The sequence below is a fragment of the Zalophus californianus genome, chromosome 10 (genome assembly GCF_009762305.2).
Source record: "Zalophus californianus isolate mZalCal1 chromosome 10, mZalCal1.pri.v2, whole genome shotgun sequence".
Classification (NCBI taxonomy): domain Eukaryota; kingdom Metazoa; phylum Chordata; class Mammalia; order Carnivora; family Otariidae; genus Zalophus; species Zalophus californianus.
In genome coordinates this window covers 106,466,648-106,489,239 of record NC_045604.1, presented here as the reverse complement: position 1 = coordinate 106,489,239, position 22,592 = coordinate 106,466,648, and the positions used below count along the sequence as shown (strand labels likewise).

The following is a 22,592-nucleotide window of genomic DNA, read 5'->3' as shown; positions in this document are numbered from 1 at the left end:
CTTGTAGTTTTAGGGTCTGTTTTTTCAGTTCCTTTCACTTTCTTGCAGTCAGGACTTCTGTCTTAATGCTGCCAGTCTCCCAGCTTGCTCGGAGGCTGGAAAATGGCAATTGTTTAAAGCAAGGGTTCCCATGCGGGTGTTATTCATTACTGCCGGTGGCCTTGGAAATAATCTCTTCCGTCTCTGGAATGTATGGTAAAGCATTTAACATAGTGCTTGGCACAGGGCAAGTACTCCACAAATGTTAGCTGACAGGGGCTTCTGGTTCCAACAGGGTGGACAATGTTCAGATTGTTAACACTGTATAAAAATGTATCAATAGAATCCAGGCTTGGGTGAGAATTCTTCACCTAAAGTTCGTAAACAGACAACAGTTTTTTGTTACTCAAAATCTGTTGTTGCTTTTTGTTTGTTTTTAACTTTTCTAGAGTGTGTCCTGAGCCATTCAAGTTCCCAGCAGCCTAATCTCTGAATGAGTAAGGTCTTAGCATGTTTTAATTGTTAATTAGCAAATGCCAGATTGCAAATTTTGGTGGAGAAATGGTATAGGGGAAGGGGGGCCCTCTGTGGAATGCTGTCTGTAGGGGATGGTGGGGGCCTGTGCTCAGCTGGATGGAAGGCATTTGGGTAGGTTTAGGAAAAGTGGGGGTCAGCTTTACAATAGCCGCAATCCAGGCTGATGGGAGAAGAGTACCTGGATTGCTATTTGGGTGTGAAGGGGAGCAGAACTTCAGCTGAGGGCTTTGAATGCCACCATAAAAATGTGTTTGATCTGAGAGTAGAACCCATTAGATGCAGTCTGGCAAGGAGCACACGCTGGACTCCAGGGTACAAGATTGGAGTGATCACCGAGGGTGCCTTGTGTTCCAGCTTGTGACCCTGGCCAAGTAATCTCCTCCAACTGTCAAGTTGGGAAAGATGCTGCTGCCCCTATTGCTGAAGACACTGTGGAATTGAATCTGTTAAGCGCCCTCTTTGAGAAAGGAAACTGAAATCAGAACTGTGCATCTCCCATACGGAATGAAAAAGAATTACCAAAAGATCACTTAGATCTAAAATATTTTTGTGGGGTGCCTGGGTGGCTCAGTTGGTTAAGCGACTGCCTTCGGCTCAGGTCATGATCCTGGAGTCCCGGAATCGAGTCCCACATCGGGCTCCCTGCTCAGCAAGGAGTCTGCTTCTCCCTCTGACCCTCTTCCCTCTTGTGCTCTCTATCTCTCATTCTCTCTCTCTCAAATAAATAAATAAAATCTTTAAAAAAATATTTTTGTGGGGCGCCTGGGTGGCTCAGTCGTTGAGCATCTGCCTTCGGCTCAGGTCATGATCCCAGGGTCCTGGGATCGGGCCCCACGTCGGGCTCCCAGCTCGGCGGGGAGCCTGCTTCCTCCTCTCCCTCTGCCTGCCGGTCCCCCTGCTTGTGCTCTCTCTCCCTCAAATAAACACTTAAATAAGTAAATTGGCACGCTCTTGAACTAAAGAAAGATTTGGTTAGGGGATTAATTGAGATGAAAGGGAGGTTTCAAGTCTAAAAAGCCAAGCTCTGCCTTTTTTTCCTAATGGCAGTGCCTCTCTGGTGTTTGCCTTCAACGAAATGCAAAAAGATAAGGGCCATCTTAATGTCAAATTAGCTTATTACAGTGCCTGACTTCACCCACCTATATCATGAGCCTTTATATTTATCTGGATGTCAAAGTTTAGAAAACATACTTCAGATCTCATGAAAAGACACATACCCTGAGTAAAGGAGTGATAGTTCCTTTTTAAAAAAATTTTTAAAGATTTGATTTATTGGGGCGCCTGGGGGGCTCAGTTAAGCATCTGCCTTTGGCTCAGGTCATGATCACAGGGTTCCTGGACCTGAGCCCCACACTGGGCTCCCTGTTCAGCAAGGAGTCTGCTTCTCCCTCTCCCTCTGCCTCTCCTCCTGGCTCATGCCCTCTCTCTCTCCTTAAAAAAAAAAAAAGATTTTATTTATTTGAGATAGAGAACACAAGCAGGGCAAGAGGGGCAGAGGGAGAGGCAGAGGGAGAAGCAGACTCCCCACTGAGTAGGGAGCCCCACATGGGGCTCAAACCCAAGACCCAGGGATCATGACCAGCAAGCCAAAGGCAGACGCTTAACCAACTGAGCCACCCAGATGCCCCTGGACTGATAATCGTTCATAAACTATGTTTATTGTTAATTATCAGACAAAATGGGCCTCAAAATGAATTTGTTGCATTCAGAATTACTTTCTGCCATGAGCTAAGTTTTTCAGTCTATCAAATGTAACAGCTTGTCAAGTCATCAATGACCTACACTTTGCTGAATCCACTGGTCCATTATCTTACCTGGCCTGTCAGCGGTATATGTCACAGGCTGGTCACTCCCTCCTCCAGGAAATGCTTTCTTCACCTCGTTTCCAGGACACCATACTCCCTGGGTTTCCTCCCATCTCACCAGCTGCTCTGAGTCCTTTGCTGGTTCCTTCTTTCTTCCTTAACTCACAGGACTCAGTCCTTCCAGACCTCTCCACTGTAACAGGATGGACTGCACTGACTATGAGCCCCACTGCTAGACATTCCTATCTCAGCTTAGCCACTGCTTCCTTTGGAAAACCTTAGATCTCCCCAAGGTCATATTGACTATTCCTCCTTGGGGTTCCACTGAATCCCGTACATGCTCCCCATTTAGCACTGGGCACACTATTTTGCTCATCTTGTTTGCCTTCCACGAGTTGCTCAGCATGGTGTACTGTGATGTAGCTAGTATTCCAACAGCCTGTCAAGTCTTTTTGATCCACCTTTTACCGCTGAGGACTTTTCCATGGTATGGATGTGCCATTTTGTTTAACCATTCCCCGACTGAAAGACACCTGGGGTGTTTCCAGTTCAGGGCTACTACAAACAAAACTGCTATAGACATTCATGAACAGGTTTTTAAATGCCTTTGAGTGCTCTTCCTGGGTCGTATGCTGAGTGTATGTCTGGTGGTTAATTTTAGAAGAAACTGCCAAACTATTTTCCAGAGTACCTGGACCATTTAACATTCCCACTGGCAGTATGTGAGACATTCTCTTCAATACTTGGTATCGTCAAGACTCTTCCTTGTAGACATTCTACTAGGCACGTGGTGGTACCTTGTCATGATTTTATTTTATTTTTTATTTTTATTTTTTTTTAAAGATTTTATTTATTTATTCATGAAAGACAAAGAGAGAGAGAGAGAGAGGCAGAGGGAGAAGCAGGCTCCCAAGGAGCAGGGAGCCCGACATGGGACTCAATCCCAGGACCCCGGGATCATGACCTGAGCCGAAGGCAGACACTTAACCACCTGAGCCACCCAGGCGCCCCCTTGTCATGGTTTTAATTTGCGTTTCCTTAGTGGTTAACAATGTTGACTATCTTATGTGCTTATTTGCCGTCCTTATACCCTCTTTGCCAAAGTGTTTGTTCAAGACTTTTGCCCATTTTCTAATCGGGTTGTTTGTTTTCTAACTCTTTGAGTTTATTTTTTATTTTTTTTAAAGATTTTTTATTTATTTTTGACAGAGAGAGTGTACAAGCAGGGGAAGAAGCAGGCAGAGGGAGAGGGAGAAGCAGGTTCCCTGCTGAGCAGGGAGCCTGATGCAGGCAGAGATCGATCCCAAGACCCTGGGATCACAACCCGAGCTGAAGGCAGATGCTTAACCGTGTGAGCCCCCCAGGTGCCCCTCTAACTCTTGAGTTTAGAGAGTTCTATTCGGAATACAAGTCCTTTGTCTGATAAGTAATTTGCAAGTATTTTCTCCCAGTCTATGGCTTCTCTTTTCATTCTCTGAATATGGTCTTTCACAGAGTGAAAGTTTTTGATTTTTCCACTTTTTGCCACATTATGAGATATAATTGATAAAATATCAATTTTCTTAATAGATTGTGCTTTTTGTGTTGTTTCTTAAGAACTCTTCACCTGACCCTATGTTCATGAAGATTTTTTCCTATATTTTCTTCTAAAAGTTTCATAATTTTACATTTTTATTTAGACCTATGATCCATTTTGTGTTAATTTTTTTGCGTAGGGCTAAGGTTCAATTCTTTGCCTCTTTATCAAATTGTTTCAGCACCACTTGCTGAAAAGACTTATTCTTTCCCTTCAACTGCTTTTGCACCTTTGTCTGGCTGTGTTTGTGTGAATCTATTTCTGGGTTCTCTATTCCAATTTATTGATTTGTGTGTCTATCCCTTGGCAGATACCACACTGTCTTGATATTGTATTTATGTAGTAGTAAGTCTTAAAATCAGCACGATTCCAACTTTTTCAAAATTGCTTTAACTTCCCTTGCCCTTCCATGTTAACTTTATAATGAAGCTGTCTGTAACTACAGAGATTCTTGCTGGGATTTTCATAGGAATTGCCTTAAATCTGGAGTTCAGTTTGGAGAGAATTGGTATCTTTACTATGTTCAGTCTTCCAATACATGGACATATGGACATCTCTCCATTAATTTAGATCTTCTTTAAGTTCTTCATCAGGGTTTTGTAGTTTTTAGCATACAGATTCTATATACATGTTTTGTCAGACTTACACCTAAATATTTCTCCCTCCTTCTACTTCCCTCCTCACCCCCTGTATTCCCCCCCCCCGTGTAAATAGTATTGTATTTTAAATTTTGGTGTCCAATTATTTATTGACAGTATATATAAATACAGTTGATTTTTGTATGTTAATCTTGTATCCTGTTAAACTTGCTAAACCCATTTATTAATTATACAAGTTCTTTGTAGATTCCTTGGGACTTTTTATGTATACAGTCATGCCATCTGCAAACAGAGAGTTTTATATCTTCCTTTCTAATCTTTTCTTTGCCTTATTGCACTGTATCCTTTCCTTGCCTTATTGAACTGGTTGGGACTTTAACCACGAGAGAGGGTTCCTGATTTTAAGAGAAAACTGTCTGGTATTACACCATTAAGTATGATTATAGCTGTAGGGTTTCTGTAGACTTTTTTTAAAAAAGATTTTATTTAGGGGCGCCTGGGTGGCTCAGTTGGTTAAGCCGCTGCCTTCGGCTCAGGCCATGATCCCAGGGTCCTGGGATCGAGCCCTGCATCGGGCTCCCTGCTCATGCAGGAAGCCTGCTTCTCCCTCTGCCTGCCGCTCCCCCTGCTTGTGCTCTCTCCCTCCCTCTCTCTCTCTCTCTCTCTCTCTCTCTCGCTCTCTCTGTGTGTCAAATAAATAAATAAAATCTTAAAAAAAAGATTTTATTTATTTGACAGAGAGCACAATCAGTGGGAGCAGCAGAGGGAAAGGGAGAAGCAGGCTCCCCACTGAGCAGGGAGCCTGCAGTGGGACTCCTGGGGCTCTTGGCTCATGGGGCTTTGGGCTCATGGGGCTCTGGTTTTGATCCCAGGCCCTGAGATCATGACCTAAGCCAAAGGCAGACACTTAACTGACTGAGCCACCTAGGCACCCCTCTGTAGATGTTCTTTAACAGGTTGAGGAAGTTCCTTCTATTCTTTGCTGAGTTTTTTTTTCATAAATGAATACTAAATTATGTTAAATGTTTCTTTCTGTATTGATTGGTATGATCATATACATTGTTTGTTTAGCCTGTTAATATGGTAAATGAAAGCGATTGGTTTTCTTATGTTGAACCAGTCTGGCAACTTTGGAGTAAACTCTACTTTGTCATGATTTATAATTCTTTTTATATACTTACTGCTGGATGCAGTTTGCTAGAATTTTGTTGAGAATTTTTACGTCTTTGTTCATGAGAAATTTTGGTCTGTAGCTTTCATTTGTATAATCTTTGTCTGGTTTTGGTCTCATAAAATTAGTTAGGAGGGGCGCCTGGGTGGCTCAGTCGTTAAGCATCTGCCTTCGGCTCAGGTCATGATCTCAGGGTCCTGGGATCGAGCCCCACATCAGGCTCCCTGCTCCGCAGGAATCCTGCTTCTCCCTCTCCCACTCCCCCTGCTTGTGTTCCCTCTCTTGCTGTCAAATAAATCTTTAAAAAATAAATAAATAAAAATAAAATAAAATAAAATTAGTTAGGAAATGTTCCTCCTCTATAGAAAAGAGATTGTGTATAATTTGTTTTTTTTTTTTTTGGTAGAGTTCACCACTGAAATGTGGACCTAGATATTTCTTTTTTTAAAGGTTTATTTTTTTAACTATGAATGTAATTACTTGAATAATTACAGGACTATTCAGATGATCTGCTTCATCTCAGGTAAGTTTGGTAGGTTGTGGTTGCCTAGGAAATTGGTCCATTTCATCTAAGTTGCTGAATTTGTATATATAGAGTTGTTTGTACAGGCATAACTTATTTTATTGTACTTTGTAGGTACTGCAATTTTTACAAGTTGAACATTTGTCGCAATCCTGTCAGCACCACTTTTCCAACAGCATCTGTTTCCTTCTTAAAAAAAAAAAAAAGATTTTATTTATTGGGACACCTGGGTGGCTCAGTGGCTGAGCATCTGCCTTCAGCTCAGGTCATGATCCCAGGGTCCTGGAATCAAGCATCAGGCTCCCTGCTAAGGAGCCTGCTTCTGCGTCTCCTTCTCCCTCTGCCTGATGGTCCCCTTGCTTGTGTTCTCTGTCAAATGAATAATTTTTTTTAAAAAAAGAATAAAGTCTATTTAAAAAAAATTGGTATTTGAGAGAGGGAGTGCTCCTGCACAAGGGGGAGAGGGGAGAAGCAGGCCACTGAGCAGGGAAGCCCCACAAGGATGAATCCCAGGACCTTGAGATCATGACCTGAGCTGAAGGCAGATGCTTAACCGACTGAGCCACCCAGGCGCCCCACATTTGCCTACTTCTGTGTCTGTCATTTTGGTAATTCTCTTGATATTTCAAACTTCTTATATTTGTTATGGTGATCTGTAATCAGTTATTACAACTCACTGAAAGCTCAGATGATGATTAGCATTTTTCATCAATAAAGTATTTTTTAAATTACTTTTCTTTAGACATAATGCCATTGCAAACTTAATAAACTACGTATGGTGTAAACATAAATTTTGTATGTACTGGGAAACCAAAAAAAATTTGACTCATTTTATTGTGATATTCACTTTATTGCAGTGGTTTGGAACCCAACCCACAATATCTCTAAGGCATGCCTGTAATATTCTCTAAGTATCTTTTGCATATGAGGATCTTTAGTGCCATCCCTGCTTTCGTTTCTGGTAATCATAATTTGAGTCTTCCTTCTTTTTAAGATGTTTTTAAAGTAATCTCTACACCCAACATGGGGCTCAAACTAATAACCCCCTATCAAGAGTTGCATGCTCTACTGAGCTGGCCAGGCACCTCCAGTTTTCCTTCTCGTTCTTCTTTTTTGTCAGTCTTGCTAGATGCTTATCAACTTTATTGATCTTTGCAAAGAACCACCTTTTACATTGAGTTTCTCTACTGTTTTTGTGTTCAGTTTTATTGGTTTTTGTTCTTTATTATTTCCTCACTTCTCTTCCCTTTGGGTTTATTTGGCTCTTCATTTTCTAGTTCCTTGAGGTGGAAGCTTAGATTACACTTCCATTCTTTTAAAAATACCCTTCAGTGTTTCCAGAATACTTGGTTCCCTGAAGAACTCCTGTTTATCCATCAAAACTCAGCTCAGGGACACCTGGGTGGCTCAGTCTGTTAAGCATCTGCCTTCAGCTCATGTCATGATCTCAGGGTCCTGGGAAAGAGCCCTGCATCCAGCTCCCTGCTCCGCGGGGAGCCTGCTTCTCCCTCTCCCTCTGCCTGCAGTTCCCCCTGCTTGTGCGCGCTCTCTCTCTGTCAAATAAATAAATAAAATCTTAAAACAACTCAGCTCAAGGAGGCTGAATAGGGTTGTGGCCAGCTTTTCCTCCTTACCCCCACATAAACCCCCAAACTTGTGATTAATGAAAGAATCTGAAGCTAAAAGGAGAACTACAGGATTTAAATGGTGCTGGGAGCGAAGTTCTCAGGAACCTGACCCCCTTCCAACCTCCAGTCAAATGGGCTTATAAAAATGCCAACTCTCATGTGTAGGCTTACAGTTCACAGGGTTATACTGGGTTTCACAACTGCAAAAAAGGAATTATCATTCCCCATTTGAGTGTTGGGACAACTCAAGTAGGGAATAGTTCTAGGTCCCCAGTGCAGGTCTAACTCATTTTTGAAGGGAACTCTCCCGAAGCTATACCAGTCTGGCCAGAGGAAACTCCTCCCTACTGGCCCTTGGGAGCCACGAACCTCCAGGTGCCGTCCCGCCCTGCCCGCCAGGGGGCGCACGTCCCTGCTGGGGTGGACAGAGGCCGATGAGCTAGGTGATCGGTAAAGGTTGAGGGGTATGGGTGGGTCAGCGTGCTCTCGGGGGAGCCGTGAAGGTAGGGCCTACGGTTCATAGCCTGGGGCCCCAAAGGCTGACTTGAGGGGTCAGCCCTTGCAAGACACAGGGGAGAAGAACGGGTCCCCGTGTCCTACAGGGGAGACCAGAGGCGGCGGCGTCTGCCGAGCGCCCAGCCTCACCCCTCAATCCCCACTCAGTCTCTGGGCAGCAGGGACCTTGGGCAGGAGATCGGTTCTGCCAACTCAGCCACGCCTCCTCTGACCAGAGGTACTGCGACGGACGCGGGAGTCCACCCTTGCCTTTAGGTCCCTTAATCTTCTTGAACCCTCCCGGCTGTCTTTGTAAGCCCCTACCCCAAATCCTCCGCGCTTCTTGAAAAGTTTCCTCTCTCCCTTTCTCCCCTTCAGGACCCCTCCGTAGGGTCCAAGAACTTGGACTGACCTAGAAAAGCTTACCCTCCCAAGCTTTGACTTAGTACACGCCTCCTGCCTCCGCACCCCGCTTGCGTGGCGTACATATGGTGGAGCCGGTCTCCCAGCGCTCTCGCGTTACTTAGACACACCGCACGGTCGCGCGAACGCCCAGAGGGGCGGGGAGAACGGAGGCCGGGAAGGCGATTCGTGGATCGCGGGGGACGGGCGCGCGTGCGTACTGCGCAGCCCTTTCGGGAACCCCCAGCCGTTAAGGGCGGCCGCGGTCTCGCGATCCTCCGGCGCGCCGCGTTTCTTCTCTTCCTCGGTCCTGCGTGTCCGGCGCCGCGCGCTCAGTCCGAGCGGGTGGGCGCAGCGCTTGAGTGGCTTGGCCCGGAGCGGGCCGCGTGCTCGGGAAGAGGACTGTGGACTGGAGAGTGTAGGCGCGGGGGAAGGGAGCGGGTGGAGGGGCCTGATGCTGGGGGCGATGCCCTCAATGAATAGGACCTGGGGGTGAGGGAGATCCGGGAGCTTGAGGTGAGTGGGAGGGAACCGAGGCCGGAAGGCAGGAGGGCGTTTGAGTGCGTCCCTTCCTCTCTGCACCGTTTGGGCTGGAAACGGGGTGGCAAAGGCAACAAAGTCTCTTGTCACCTCTCTCTGATCTCTCTTCCCCGCGTCAGGGCACACAGCATGGCGGAAAACCGAGAGCCCCGCGGGGCCGTCGAGGCTGAGCTGGATCCGGTGGAGTATACCCTTCGGAAGCGGCTCCCCCACCGCCTGCCCCGGAGGCCCAATGACATCTATGTCAACATGAAGACTGACTTTAAGGCCCAGTTGGCTCGCTGCCAAAAGCTTCTGGACGGAGGGGCTCGGGGTCAGAATTCATGCAGTGAGATCTACATTCATGGCTTGGGCCTGGCCATCAACCGTGCCATCAACATTGCCCTACAGCTTCAGGCAGGCAGCTTCGGGTCCTTGCAGGTGGCTGCCAATACCTCCACCGTGGAGCTTGTCGATGAGCTGGAACCAGAGACTGATACACGAGAGCCTCTGACCCGCATCCGCAACAACTCGGCCATCCACATCCGGGTCTTCAGGGTTGCACCCAAGTAATGGCAATGAGGATGGCCACCTTATCCACCCACCCCCACATAAGTAGGCTCAGCTATGGCTCTTCTTGTACTGAGTACAGTCATGGACCTTCTACCAGAGCCACGTAAGAAAAAGCCTGTCCCCTTACAGCCCAGAGGACTCTGAACTGCGAGGGAGAGTATTGTCTCTTGTTGGGCCCAAGCAATGGGTCTTCGCGAGTCTTTGTGGTCTGTAACCATTGTCCTAGACAATAAAAACTACCAAGTTGTGTTAGTATGCAGCCACCCCACTGCCACTGTCTCTGCCCTGTGTAAATTCTGTATGTACGGGGAAAGGGAGAGTAGGCACCTTTACAAGTATTTACATACAGGAGGGACCCCCAGGTGTTTCTTGCCTTTGCAGAGAGCAGAGATAGTACTACGGACAGTGTAACAAAACAAACTTTAGTACAAGCAAAAGCCTGAGAATCCCAGTGTTTGCTTTAAATTTTTTTGTACTCTCAGAGGCAGGCCGAGTGGATAAGGTATATACTTTTACCTGCTGAAAGCGCAGCTGGGATGGTTGTAACTCAGGAAGCACCAGGCTTCTTGGTGGCGGTTCCCAGGACGAGGGAGGTGAGCATTTAAAGACGAAGGGAGCAAAGACTGGGACCTCCTTTGTGTCAGGCTCTGTGATAGGGACTAACACACTGCTTCATTTGATTCCCGGTCCTGCTGGGCCCAAGTGGTTCCAAGCAGCTGTGGTCCAGAGTTCTTTAGACCCTCCTGGGTGGGCTGCTCTAGTGGGAAGGGAGTGCCTCCTGCCTGAATTACCGGGCACACAGATAATAAGTATTTTTTGTTCAGATATTTGTAAAGGGATCTGATTTCTCATGTTTATCAAGCTAGAGTCATCTAAAGCAATGTTTATCAAAGTGGGTGGTGATCCATTTGTGGGTCTCAAAATCAATTTACTGGGTCCGAGCCTTTTAAAAGTTCTCTCTTTTTACAGAAATGGACCTGAAATGGTCATGTTTTGTTGGTGCTTTTCAGTTACAGATCTGTGTGTACTACACATGTGCTAGTTACGATATAAATTGTGTTTTTTACTGTTGATCCAAATCACAAGAGTCTGAAAGCCTCTGATCTAACAGTAACAATGTTACTCAAGTTTGCTTGCAGGCAGTTTGGTTTGGGGGTCTGAAAATCAGGCTTCTCATTTATCAAAATCCCTCCCTCAGGCTTGGGTATGCCTGTCGAGGGACTTGGATACTGGATGATGACTGCCTGCAACTCAAGAAAGCAGACTCTTGACAGGAGAACTGGTGCTTCATTCAAACAAACATGCGGAGTGCCTACTCTGGGCCAAGGCCCAGGGTGGGTCCTGGGGATAAAAAACCAGTTCAAAAGCCCCTGCCTTCAAGGAGCTCCCCCATTTCACTGGGAAGGTAGATATACCCATTTTTGTGAGTGAGGTGAGTTATGTAAGAATTAAGAGTGGAGGGTGCCTGGGTGGCTCAGTTGGTTAAGCTCAGTTGGTTACGCAACTGCCTTCGGCTCAGCTCATGATCCCGGAGTACCGGGATCGAGTCCCACATCGGGCTCCCTGCTCAGCAGGGAGTCTGCTTCTCCCTCTGACCCTACCCCCTCTTGTGCTCGCTCTCTCTCAAATAAATAAAATTAAAAAAAAAAAGTAGACACGATTTGGAAATGTGGAGAGTGAGATGGCTAGCATCTGGGTGGGGTCCAAAATGCTTCACCTTTGACATTGGGTATTGAAGGATGAATAGGAGTTTGCCAGGCAAAGAGAAGAGAGGACATATCTGGCAGAGGGGTCCACGTGTGCAAAGGGGGTTCGTGAATAGGCAGAGGGTGTTGTGGGACTTAAGGGTCACTCAGGGTGGCTAGAAAGCAGGAGGCACTGGGGAGACTTAAGGGAGACAAGATGAGAGGCATTTCTCTCAGATCCCCCCTGCCCTCCATACCGCCCACCTCGTTCCCCTGTCAGCCTCGACTGCAAGGCCCCCTTGCCCCCAGAGCCCCCAGTAGCAGCATGGGGAGCCAGCAGGGAGCTTGCTGGAACCATGTTTCCCTGCATGTATGTATTCTTGTCTCTCCATGCTCCTGGCCTGGGCCCGGCAGAGCTGGTGGCAGGCAACTCTTTTGCATTTGTTTTGGCAGCTCTCTCTCCCAGCCTATTTGTTGTTTCTACTCCATTTCTCTCACTGCTTGCCAGTGGGGCTTCCCTCAGGGGCAGGTCCGCTGAAACAGCCCCTAGACCTCGCTGCTGAAGGAAGTGAGGGTCCGGGAGCTCACCCTTTTGCGTGTGTGGGCAGGTAGGGGGCGTGGGGAAGGCTCCTGCATCTGCTGGAGTCCCGGCACGGTGGGCAGGGCAGGGAACTCCGAGTCCCTCCCGTAGGGAGGCCGACTACCACTGGTCCCCTGCCTCCTATTGACTGAAGTGTCTTCCATCAGGGCTGGGGATAGGGGAAGAAGGTGTGTCCACATGAGTGCCCCCCCTTCTTTTTACTCAACAGCGGCAGAAGCCACAGTGAGTTTGAAGTGACCCCCAACTTCAGATCCGCAGAGGCCAGAATTGAAATGCTTTGTTGTGGAGGAGGATGCAGACATCTGCTCATCACCCATAGCATTATTGAGCACGCGTTAGTTGTAGGGATCTGTGTTAAGCGCCTGGCCGTCCCAGAAAGGTATAAACTGGTCCTCAAAAGTCAACAGGGCGGGGCGCCTGGGTGGCTCAGTCGTTATGCGCCTGCCTTCGGCTCAGGTCATGACCCCGGGGTCCTGGGATCGCGCCCCGCATCGGGCTCCCTGCTCCGCGGGAGGCCTGCTTCTCCCTCTCCCACTCCCCCTGCTTGTGTTCCCTCTCTCGCTGTGTCTCTCTCTGTCAAATAAAATCTTTTTAAAAAAAAGTCAATAGGGAGTATGGCGGGATTTTAAGAAGACAAGTAATTGGCATAGTGCTTGGAACTGTCCCTGGCATTAGTATAGGGCTCTTTAAGCTGTAAAAGCTGCTATGGTTGGGCGCCTGGGTGGCTCAGTTGGTTAAGCGACAGCCTTCAGCTCAGGTCATGATCCTGGAGTCCCGGGATCGAGTCCCACATCGGGCTCTCTGCTCAGCAGGGAGTTTGCTTCTCCCTCTGACCCTCTTCCCTCTCATGCTCTCTATCTCTCATTCTCTCCCTCTCAATTAAATAAATAAAATCTTTAAAAAAAAAAAAAAAGCTGCTATGGTTAGTATGAGTCATTTTGTGAAAAAATGGTTTCGGGCCTCTTCGTGGGAATAGGGAGAGGGGAAGAAAGGTGATTTGTGTGTGTTTGATTTACAAGGCCAGGCTACTAGTTCTGTTAGCTTTTATGTTTGTGGTTTGCCCGGCAGGGAAGAAGACAGGCCCTCAGGACACACGAACTGGTTTGGATGGGGTGATGACCCACCTAGGGAGGTCCTTGTACTCTGTCTCAGGTGAGTTCCTGGTGTTTGGTCAGGAGCTGGCAAAAGAATGGCATGTTCTGTAAACTCCTGAACCTCTGGAGAAGTTGGACTAAAAGTCTGCGCTCAACGTAGTGCCCCAGGGAGCAGATGTCCAACTGCATGGAGGTTTGGGGTGAAGTGAAAGTGATCCCACCAAGAAAGATGTCTGGACACGACCATTTAAGACTCTGCCTTCCTGGGGCGCCTGGGTGGCTCAGTCAGTTAGGCATCTGCCATCGGCTCAGGTTGTGATCCCGGGGTCCCAGGATTGAGCCCTGCTTTGGGCTCCCTGCTCAGGGGGCAGTCTGCTTCTCCTTCTGCCCCTCACCCCGCTCATGTTCTCTCTCACTCTCAAATAAATAAAATCTTAAAAAAAAAAAAGACTCTGCCTTCCTAATGGCATTATGGGTGCTTTTTTTTTTTTAAACCTGTTGTGATTCTTTTTTTTTTTAAGATTTTATTTATTTATTAGAGATCGAGCGAGGGAGAAACAGCATGAGAGGGGAGAGAGTCAGAGGGAGAAGCAGGCTCCCCACTGAGCTGGGAGCCCGATGTGGGACTCGATCCCAGGACTCCGGGATCATGACCCAAGCCGAAGGCAGTCGCCCAACCAACTGAGCCACCCAGGCGCCCTATGGGTGCTTTTTTTTTTTCCTTTTCTTTATTTTTTAAGAGATTTTATTTATTTTTTTGAGAGAGAGACACAGTGAGAGAGGGAACACAAGCAGGGGGAGTGGAAGAGGGAGAAGCAGGCTTCCCGCGGAGCAGGGAGCCCGATGCGGGGCTTGATCCCAGGACCCTGGGATCATGACCTGAGCCGAAGGCAGATGCTTAACGACTGAACCATCCAGGCACCCCATGGGTGCTTTTCATTCCTATGTTTTGGTTTAGCCATATTTCCTAATTCTCAATGATAACAGATCATTTTTGTAATAAACAGTAATTTTTTACAAAGCTTGTTCCTTTGCTCTGTTCTCTAGGTGGGGTGATTAGGGCAGTTAGTTATCAGACTGATGAGATAATCTCAAGGAGAAGTGATTTCATTGCCCAATCCAGTAACTAATAAATATCGCTGCGCGGACGGATGCAGCTTGCTGTCCACTCTATAACAAGCCTCTGCTCTAACGAGAAACACCGTATGTCTTGCTACTGCAAGCCGAGGGTGGACCTTCGCTTTCATGGGACCTCCTCGATCCTTTCCAGTTCAGAGTCTGTGAATTTTGTTCGCTGCAAGAAAAATACACTTTCCTGAAAGTATTAAACTCATTTTCTGGTTCATGAAATAAGACAGAAGCAGAAAAGCTCCCTTATATACAGATCAGGGGATGCCTATGGGGTCAAGCAATAGGTTCTGGGTATTTGTTGGTTCTCAGTGAACCATGAACCATTTGGGAAAGTATTCACTAAATTTGGATGCTTACGAGTATGTCTAAGGCCTCTATAAACTTCCCTTGAGGAGATCTTGGCCTGTATTCTTCTAAGTAGAAAGAGCCTATAGGCTTGGGCGCCTGGGTGGCTCAGTCGTTAAGCGTCTGCCTTCGGCTCAGGTCGTGGTCCCGGGGTCCTGGGATCGAGCCCCGCATCGGGCTCCCCGCTTTGCGGGAAGCCTGCTTCTCCCTCTCCACTCCCCCTGCTTGTGTTCCCTCTCTCTCTGTCAAATAAATTAAAAAACTTAAAAAAAAAAAAAAAAGAGCCTATAGGCTTGATACCTGCCTCTTAACCCACCAGCAACTCCCACAGACTCCATTTCATGCAGTTGTGTTCAGGGGCAAGTTTCTCCAAAGTGCAGTCAGCGCATATACCCAGAGATACCTCCATTCACACCCCACTATTCTTGTGATGTCTTCGGGCGAGTTGCTTGGCGGGGCAGCTACAAAGGCAGAGACGGTGCCATGAGCCTGTGCCCAGCTCCCCAGAGGGAACAGGGGAGGGTGCTGGAGGGGGTCTGGAGAATATGCTGGAGATTTGGTCTCTAGGCCTCCAAAGTGAAGACAAGTAGGAGGGATACTAAAGCAGAGTGAGTGCAGTAATAACAACCAGAATTTATTGATCACCCTCCTCCAGGTGTTACATAACCCACGACAGCCGTGGGAAGCAGTTACTACCGTCTGCCATCCGTAGGCTCAGAAGTCAAGTCACACGTCCAAGCCGGCTGCTAGCAAGTGGCAGAGCTCAGGCCACTAATCTGGGCTCCCCTGTTTACAGGACAACCCCCTTTAAGCTGCTGGGCTACAGAGCCAATGCTTGTTGAGAGAAGACACCTGGATGTCCGGTTCTCCTGGCTACTTTATGGCCCAGCAAGCAGCCCTTGCCTCAGTTTCTCCAAATCGGCCTTTGGACAGGACTTTCTTCGGTTCTCCAGCAGGAATCTGTTCTCCAGTATTCTTGCTCCCTTCCCAATTCCCCAAGGGCCAGGAAGCCCTCCCCCACCACACCCTCCCCAGTCCCTGGCCACCTCACTTCCCAGCACAGAAGGTCTTGTGGGCCACTGGCTGAACTCTCCAGCCAAGCCGGGAGCCACTGAAGGGAGGCCCAGAGGCCCCCCTTTGTCCCCAACACGACTCCAGGCAGCTGGGGCTTCGTGCTGCCTTGGGGTCTGGGGCAGCTCAGGGGAGCTGTAAATTTGCTTCTCCTTGGACTTTCAGTCTGAACTGGCTGCCAGGAAGACTCCATGGAGCAGAGCCTGCCTCCACCCCCGCCACCCTCCTGTCACAGCCATCCCTTTTCAGACCCTGCCTCAGTGGCTGTGCTCAGGAAGCAGATGGAGGCTTCACAGGCCCCCGAGATCCCAGAGCTGGGCTGTCCAGGCTGGCTCCCGCAAGCACTCAGAGGATGAATGGCTCACTTCCCCACTCTACATCTCCCATTCTCTGGCTGAGGTGCCTGGAGTGGAGGGACCACCTCATACCAGCCACACATAACCATAAATAGGCAACTGCTGGGTCCCTGGGGGGTCCCAAGGTGAACGAGTCCCGCCATACACTGTCCTCTGCTCATTTTGATGAAGAGGTCACCTGTGCTGCATGACTTCAGAGAGTACCATTCCTAGCGAGTCTGTGTGAATGGCGCCCCCTGGAGTTGTGCAGTGCTCCATCTTGAAAGCTGTGTGTGGTGGCCCAGCCGGTAGGAGGCCTAAGCCACATCCCTAAATGATGGCAGTGCAGAAGGAGAGAACTTTCTGCAGGGGCGATCAGGGAAGCCTTCACAGAAGAGCTTAAGGCTTGGGGGTGGGCTTTGAGGAACGGGGAGGGGGGGAGATAGTGTGAGAAGGTGATGCAGGTGGAAAGCACAGAGTGAGCAAAAGGCAGGAAGCATCTAACCGAGTTCATGCCATGGAAGGATTGGGAATGAGCAAAGTGGGAGAATAGGCTGCAGAGGTAGGTGGATGGCAGAACACAGAGGGTCTTAGTTCTGGGGCCACTGGGAGCCATGGCAGGCTCCTGCTCAGGAGCATGACACGAACGAGTCTATTCAATGGGAAAGCTGATGGGGATTGACTGGAGCGGTCAGGGAGGAGACCCTCTGCAGTGGCCAGCACCATGCCAGAGGGACACAAGGAGGCAGATGGAGGGGGCACTGGCAGGGGGTGGGAGGTGTTAGAGGGGGAGCCCCAAGGAGCTTCCTGTTTTTTCTCTGTTTTTCAGGGTCCTGATATCAAGGGCAGGTAGCTGGACCCTGCTGGGCAGTAGCCAAGAGCACCTGGGTTGAAGATGGCCCCCAAACTGCCCTCTGGTAGGATTACTACAACTTCGGGGGTGGGTGTGGGGTGGACCAAGATCCTCTCCTGCCCCTTCTCTCCCAAGCTGCGACCAAAGGGCTCTCTCCAAAAGTCCCAGAGGATGAGCCAGCACCAGCCCTGTCCATGAGGCCCTAGCACCTAGGCTCTGGTGCTTATGGCCCATCTCCCCTCCTTCCTTGAAGGCAGGAGTGAAGGCAGGCCTCCAAGTTGCTATGAGGGAAGCAGCAGGTCCCACAGCCCACAAGGCTCCTCCTCTCCTCCGTCTCCTTAGGCGGTGTCTACCCACCCCCCCCCAATCTGTCCCCGGCCCCTCTCCATGGTCAGGTCAGGGCAGTGACGCAGGAGTCAGGGGACCAGAGAGCAGAGGCTGGGGGGGGGGGGGGTCGGGACAGAACGCATGTGTGGACGTGTGTGGACGTGAGTGTGTGTGCGCTTGTCCCACAGCTGGGATCTGGGAGGGAAGCAGAATTGGGCTCCAAAGGCCAAGCAGGGCTGGGAAGCTGCCTGGGTGCTGAGAGGGAAACTAGGACCCGGGGCATAGCAGGGTGTGCAGACTGAGAGTCAGTATGCCAGGGCTGAGGAGGGACCCCAGAGCAGGGCCTGGAGGTGGGCAGAGGGCAGAGGAGCAGGATCGGAACAAGTCAGGCCCTCGTGACTTTCCACGGAAAGCACACCAGCCTCTGCATCTTGCTTCTCCCTCTCCTGACCCCCTCTTTAATCATGCCCTCCCCACCTTAGGGTTCCCTCCCTCACCTCCATCCGCCTTTATTCAAGTCACCCTCAGCACGGCTTCCCCGACTGCCCCATCAAAATGTGCAGCCTCCTCCAACACTCCTGGTCCCTTCCACGCCTGTTCTCCTTGGTCCTTTATTGCCGTGGTCTTTTATTTTTCATTTTTGGGGTCATCCCACCTCGCCACTAGAATGTCAGCTCCACCAGGGCAGGCCCTCTTGTCTGTTTCATTCCATCCCCAGATCCCGGCCACCATGAGGTACTCATATATATTTCTTAGATGAATATTCATTTCTCAAATGAATGAATGAATGAGTGCTCCCCACTCTTTACACTCTTTCCTTTTTTAGAAAAATTTTTAAAAGATTTCTTTATTTATTTTAGAGTGCGAGAGCATGCCTGCACACATTGGGGGGAGGGTCAGAGGGAGAAAATCTTCCCAGCAGACTCCCCACTGAGCTTGGGGCCCATGCGAGGCTCTAGCTCAATGACCCAGGAGATCACGACGTGCTGAAACCAAGAGCTGGATGCTCAACTGACTGAGCCACCCGGGCGCCCCAAATCCAAATCCTTGAGTGTCATTCAAGGCCCTTCACAGCCTGACCACTTCCTAACCAGCCCTCTGGCCTGGTCTCCTCCACCTCTGCAGTCCACACCCTCCATCCTGACACACCTGACCCCCCCCCCCCTTTCCCCTTGCTGAACCAGCTTCATCCCCATCTCACATCTCTTCCTATTAAAATCCTACGGGCCCTTTAAGGCTGAGCTCATGTCACCTTCTGCATCAAATCTTCCTTGATTCCCCCAGCTAACAGTGAGCTCTGCCTCTTCCAAACTCTTCCGGCTAGGCTCTGAACACTCCGGTCCTCACACACCACCACACTGTGTACCCATCTTATCTCTGCTGAAAGCTATAAACTCCAGGAGGCAGGAACTCTCAAACACATCTTTTCGTCTTGCAAAGTGTGTAGTCAGCTGACCTGCACAAAGAAGGCACCGATCATTGTGTGAATAAAATATCTTTAATCTCATGGAACTGGGAAGAAAGTGAGGGAAGACACATAACCACCTGTATTTGTAGGACTTTGGAACTGGGACTTCATCACCCCCCTTTGACAGGTGAGGGCACTGAGGCTCAGGACTGAGACCACTGTCCAAGGTTGGAGAGGCCAGCCAGCCTCAGACTTCTGCTCTAGGGAGCTTGCCCCCCTGCTTCCTAGAAGCCCTGAAGGCTTCGCTGCAAATCTGAACCACCTCAGTCTGGGGGATAGCTCTCTTTTAGAGTTCTAACGAATTTTGCCATGCAGGCTAACCTATATCACAGGTCAAAACCAGAAACAACAAAAAACAAGAAGGATGTCAAAGTGCATGCAGGTCCTGCACACATATCCTGTGCCCTAAACGTTCAATTTCTGGGTTTTTGGAGTCCTAGAAAAGTAAAGAGTGGGGGCTAGAAGACCCCCAAGTTTCTTACTCCGTGTGCCCCCATCAGATTCCTCAACACGAACAAAACCGGCTTCTAGAACAAGTACTGGGATTGTGAGAAGGCAGGCAACTTGCCTCCGCCAGCCCCTTCCCGGCGTCCAAAGCCAGCTGCCTCGCAGGAACCGGTGCTCTCAGCTCTGAACCCCCGCCCAAGACTGGGACGCGCCCCCCCTCCCCCACCGGGTGGAGGGAGCGTCGGGTCCCCAGCCTTTCCCACAATGGTACTCCTCCCGCGGGTGCGCACCCAGCCGCGCCTCCCAGAACCCGGGGTCGGCGGGGCAGACCCGTGCCCTTAGCTCCGCGCCTGCGGCCGCTCTGCTCCCGCCCCAGCGAGCCCCCGACCCAGGCGTCCTGCCCCGGTCTGACCCCTCTGGCCCTTACCTCTGGCGACCCCTCACGCACGCAGCCTGCCCCCCACCCCCACACACGCACGCACACATGCTGATAACAGCCCCGACCCCCCGGCGGAGCCGCAGTCCCCGGGCCAACCCCGGCCGCTCGCCGCGCGCCAGTCCTCGCGGACCCTGGCCAAGAGCCTTGCGCTCGCTCTGTGCGACCCCGGCTCGGCAACCCCCTCCTTCGGGCCGTGGGGACGGCCCTGCTCCACCGCGCTTCCCGGGATGAGGGCTCCCGGCAAGGGCGCCGGCCGAGCCCCTGGTCGCTGAGGGGCCGGGGGAGGCGCGGAGATGGGGGCGTGCGGTGAGTACTCGCCGGCTGGAGGAGCCCCCGCCCGCCCGGGCCCCTGTTTGAGCAGGAATTTACCGCTGGGGCTAGTGGCCCCGAGGTGGCTGGGTTCAAGGACCGACAACTTGCCAAGGACCCCGGAAGGGCAAGGGGGGTGGGGCAGCCTCCACGTGCCGGCAGGGCTTAGGGAGCCCCTGGGAAAGGTGAAATCTGACCTGGACACTGGGACGCAGTTTCGGGGTTCGGGGAAAAGAGGGGGCTGCTACGTGCGTGGGGAGAAAGCTGACACCTGGGTCTTGGAGCAATCACCGGGATCTGCGAGAGGGGAAGCCTCTGTCACACCGGGATTGAAGTTTGGCCGGGAGAAGTGGATGCCGGTAGTTTGGGGAGGGGGTGGGGGGTGCGCGTCGCAGCGGGATTGAATGAAGGCAGAGGAGGCAGAACCTGAGCGCTGGGAAGGTGGGGGGTCGGGAGCGCCTCGCTGGGGGCAGAGGAGCGGGATGTGTGAACCTGCCCCTCCAAACCCACACACTCAGCCCGGCACTCTTTTCTAGAATGTCCTGCTCTGCTGCTTCTGCTGTCCTTGCTGCTGCTTCCTCTGGGCCTCCCAGTCCTGGGCGCCCCCCCTCGCCTCATTTGTGACAGCCGAGTCCTGGAGAGGTACATCCTGGAGGCCAGGGAGGCCGAAAATGTCACGGTGAGGCCCCCTCCTCAGGACATTCCACAGAACTCACTCTCAAGAGCCCAGGGGTTTCCTCCAAGATCCAGGAACTGGAGTCCCTTCCTGGCACTTGGTTCAGGGATGGGGGTGGGAAGCCAGAGCCCCCAGGAAAAGTGATACAAGTGGTAGCCCCCAGTGCATACCTGGAAGCTAGGTAAGGGGCAAAGGTGGAGGGAGCTTTTGGGGAGGCTGACGCCCCTTACCCCAGGTCGTGCATTTCAGATGGGCTGTGCTCAAGGCTGCAGCTTCAGTGAGAATATCACCGTCCCAGACACCAAGGTTAACTTCTATACCTGGAAGAGGATGGACGTGAGTTTGTTTTTTCCCTCTTCTTGGGGAGTCTCATCTTGGGGAACCTGAGGGGGTGCTCGGGAGAACGACAGAAGAAGATGAGGGCTGGACGCAATATGTTCGTTCATTTGTTCTCTGTTCTTTGTTCATTCATTCATTCAACCAAACTGATTCTAAGTCTTCACTTTGCTCAGCTTGGTGCTTGGGGCTGCTGAGAGGGAGGGGCTTGTTTGGGCCACTAACCCCGAGTCTCCATTTCCTTTAGGTCAGGCAGCAGGCCGTGGAAGTCTGGCAGGGCCTGGCCCTGCTCTCAGAAGCCATCCTGCGGGGCCAGGCCCTGTTGGCCAACTCCTCGCAGCCATCTGAGACCCTCCGGCTGCATGTGGACAAAGCCATCAGCAGCCTGCGCAGCCTCACCTCCCTGCTTCGGGCGCTGGGAGCCCAGGTGGGTGGGAGCCTCCCTCGCACGCACTTTCGTTGGAAGGGCCCTGCTCATCCCCCCTCCGGTTCTGTCCCGAATCCCTTCTCCCTCCAGGGTTCCCCCGGTGCTGCACGGCACTGCGATAACTTTTTTGTTCTCTCCTTGGCAGAAGGAGGCCATCTCCCTTCCAGAGGAAGCCTCTGTTGCTCCACTCCAAACATTCACTGTTGATACTTTGTGCAAATTTTTCCGAATCTACTCCAATTTCCTGCGGGGAAAGCTGACGCTGTACACGGGGGAGGCCTGCAGGAGAGGGGACAGGTGACCAGGTGCTCCCACCCCGGGCACGTCCACCACCTCCCTCACCACCACTGCCTGTACCACGCCTCTGCACCACCACTCCTGACCCATCGAGGGGTGAGCAGCTCAGCACCAGCCTGTCCCATGGACACTCCAAGGCCACGGGTGACATCTCAAGGGCCAGAGGAACTGTCCAGAGCTCAACTCAGATCGAAGGATGTCACAGGGCCAGCCTGAGGCCCCAAAGCAGGAGGAAGTCGGAGGAAATCAGCTTAAGCTTGGGGACAGAGCCCTGCTGGGGAGACACCCAAACTCACCTTGGTGCCCTGCCGAGCGGTGATGCCAGGACAAACTGGAGGGCAAATATCTCTTTTTGCACCTATGAGGCAGGGACAGGAGGGACTGGAGAACTTAGGTGGCAAGCCATGAATTCTCCAGGTCTCATGGATACTCCCACGACAGCGAGAGCCACTGGACGAAGGGTGGTGGGAGCCATGAAGATGGGATGGGGGCTGGCCCCTGGCTCTCATTGGGCCCAAGTTTTGTGTATTTTTCAATCTCACTGGCAAGAACTGAAATCACAACATGGCTCTTGACTTTTCTGTTTCCCCGGGAGCTCCCTACTTCCCTGGCCCTGCTCCCATGCTGGCAGCAGGCCACAGTCCTGGAAAACTAGAGGTGGAGGGGGTCGGGCCCTACGTGCTGCCTCGCATAGCCTGGCTGACCTCTTGACCCCACTGGGCCTGAGGCCACAAACTCTGCCCACGCTGGTCAATAAGGTGGTTCCATTCAAGGCTATTCCTCAGTAGGCAGCTGGTAACCCTCTTTCGTGAGCTACAGCTGCCATCAAGGAACCAGGAGCCCCCAGAGGGGCTGGTGGTAGCTTCCAGTCCTGGCCACTGGGCCCTTATTTATTTCTTGCTTCTTCTCTGTGGTGCCTCTGGCTAAAGCCACATTCCCGCATC

At 50.9% G+C, this 22,592-nt stretch overlaps 2 protein-coding genes across 3 annotated transcripts; both read left to right on the top strand.

The window, feature by feature from the left end:
* The first annotated feature begins 8,926 nt into the window (after positions 1 to 8,926).
* POP7 (POP7 homolog, ribonuclease P/MRP subunit) lies at positions 8,927 to 10,062 on the top strand. 2 transcript variants are annotated; one of them, XM_027611377.2, is made up of 2 exons: positions 8,927 to 9,231; positions 9,375 to 10,062. In XM_027611377.2, exon 2 carries the CDS (start codon positions 9,385 to 9,387, stop codon positions 9,805 to 9,807), a length of 423 nt encoding a protein of 140 aa, XP_027467178.1. In that variant the 5' UTR covers positions 8,927 to 9,231; positions 9,375 to 9,384; the 3' UTR covers positions 9,808 to 10,062. The 2 variants fall into 2 exon arrangements, with proteins under 2 accessions (XP_027467178.1, XP_027467177.1); XM_027611376.2 differs by having other exon boundaries at positions 8,928 to 9,133.
* A 9,713-nt stretch (positions 10,063 to 19,775) lies between these two features.
* On the top strand, positions 19,776 to 22,146 carry EPO (erythropoietin). Its single transcript, XM_027613891.2, has 5 exons — positions 19,776 to 19,909; positions 20,449 to 20,591; positions 20,838 to 20,924; positions 21,172 to 21,351; positions 21,497 to 22,146. Exons 1-5 carry the CDS (start codon positions 19,897 to 19,899, stop codon positions 21,650 to 21,652), a joined length of 579 nt encoding a protein of 192 aa, XP_027469692.1. The 5' UTR covers positions 19,776 to 19,896; the 3' UTR covers positions 21,653 to 22,146.
* Positions 22,147 to 22,592: the final 446 nt, after the last annotated feature.